This window comes from Emiliania huxleyi (assembly GCF_000372725.1).
Source record: "Emiliania huxleyi CCMP1516 unplaced genomic scaffold EMIHUscaffold_310, whole genome shotgun sequence".
NCBI classification, from domain to species: Eukaryota; Haptophyta; order Isochrysidales; family Noelaerhabdaceae; genus Emiliania; species Emiliania huxleyi.
Genome location: NW_005199683.1, coordinates 97,700 through 99,495, shown reverse-complemented (window position 1 = coordinate 99,495; position 1,796 = coordinate 97,700). Strand labels below are relative to the sequence as shown.

Genomic DNA, 1,796 nt, shown 5'->3' with positions numbered 1-1,796 from the left:
GCGGGTTGGCCTCGTCGCCCTCGCCAAGGTCCGGGCCGACGAGAGTCACTTCCTGCGTCGACGGGTCGAAGCGAAGCACACGCGCAGAGTTGAAGGGCACGCCGTAGACGCAGCCGTCGGGCCCGAGCACTCCGCCGTCCCACTTGCCGCCTCCCTGTCCCAGGTAGGGCCCCACGAGCGTCGCCTCCTCTGCCACCGGGTCAAAGCGCAGCACCCTTGCGCTGTCGTGCGGAATGCCGTAGATGCAGCCGTCGCGGCCGAGGACACCGTCAGACCACTTGTACTCCTCCCCACCCAAGTCTGCTCCGATCAGCATCGAGTTTTGCGTCTCTGGGTCAAAGCGCAGCACTTGCCTCGCGTCGGGTGACACGCCATAGACGCAGCTGTCGCAACCGACCCCCCGCGCCGGTGAGGGAGGGGGAGGGAGAGGAGACGTGCCTTATAGGGCGCGAGCCTTTTTAGGGGGGCCGTGGCCCTCGCCTTTCACCCTTTTTCATTTCAGGATGCGGAGGGCGCCCCCCCCCCCCCCGTACAGGAGCGTCGCTGCAGTGGGCGCGCCTCTTCGGGGTGAACGAGCCGCCTCCCAGACCCTAGCCCCAGACACCCGAGCCGCGTCTCTCGGGCACGTGAATGCGAATCTGCGTCCGTTGGAATCAACGAGCAGGCGGACTTCTCCGGCGCCGTCCTCTCTCGCGCATCCTTCAAGCACAGCGCCTAGAGAGACCCGCAGCCGAGAGATAGAGCAGAGATAGAGCAGAGCTCACGCGACGCACACACCCGCCACACACCCCCTCTCTGACACCCTGGCTCGCGCCCTCCAGGAGGGCGGACTTGGAGGAGGCGGACCTCACCGGGGCGACTGTCACCGCCACCGACTTCTCGCGCGCAGACATGCGCGCGGCGGCGGTGGCGGGGCTGCGGGCGGGCGAGGGGGCCATCTTCGACCACGCCGACCTCACCGAGACCGAGGCGAACTCTTGTCAGCAGCAGCAGTAGCAGCAGCAGCGGCAGCAGCAGTAGCAGCAGCAGCAGCTACAGCGGCAGTAGCAGCACAGCAGTCCCATCTTTGCACTTTGGAAGTCAGGAATTGCATGTTGCTAGGTCATTGACTGCCAGCTTCCCGGCTCGATGTGGCGCGGCGCGACGCTCTGGCTCTCCGTCTTCAGCCGTGCGCCCGCGCCCCCCCCCTCTCGAGATCTGGCGACAAAAGACAGACGGCGCGACGGTGTTGCTTGCACAGGCGAGTACCCTGACTGCGCCGTACCGTAGCAGTAGCAGCACAGCAGCAGTGTAGCCGCAGCAGTAGCCCCCCGCGCAGTAAGCATCCTCGTCGAGCTGCCTGCACGCAGGCGTCCACCTCGAGCGAGCTCTCTTCGACGCGGACACGAACTGCAACGGCCTCACCCTGCGTGGCTGCTCGCTCGAGCGGGCCACCCTCGCGCACACCTCGCTCGAGCGGCTCACCGTCCAGGGCGGATCGATGGCGGAGGCCCTGAGCACGCCACGCTGCCTCTGACTGGAGGTGTGAGCGGCGGCTCTTTCACAGCTCTGGCCTTGAACAGGCGGACCTGAGCCACGCCACCGTCTCGAGCTGCGCCCTGCGCGGCGCGGTGCTGACGGGCGCGAGCCTAGCCTCCGCCTCGCTCTCCGACACGAGCCTCTCCAACGCCGTCCTCGAGGCGCGAGACGCTTCCGAGACACGCAGAGACACTTCCCAGAGACACTTCCCAGAGACACTTCCAGAGACACTTCCAGAGACACTTTGCACACAAGCTCATCAGACACGGACACCTCTC

At 66.6% G+C, this 1,796-nt stretch overlaps 1 protein-coding gene across 1 annotated transcript in view; it reads left to right on the top strand.

The window, feature by feature from the left end:
• EMIHUDRAFT_458207 (hypothetical protein) overlaps positions 1-1,516 on the top strand; it is a gene marked incomplete at both ends in the record, with an annotated part of 4,747 nt that extends 3,231 nt beyond the window's left edge. Inside the window, 2 exons of the mRNA XM_005774466.1 lie at positions 1,102-1,168; positions 1,350-1,516. Of these exons, the coding sequence (XP_005774523.1) occupies positions 1,102-1,168; positions 1,350-1,516 (234 nt within the window). The remainder of the gene's footprint in view (positions 1-1,101; positions 1,169-1,349) is intronic.
• Between the last annotated feature and the right edge of the window lie 280 nt (positions 1,517-1,796).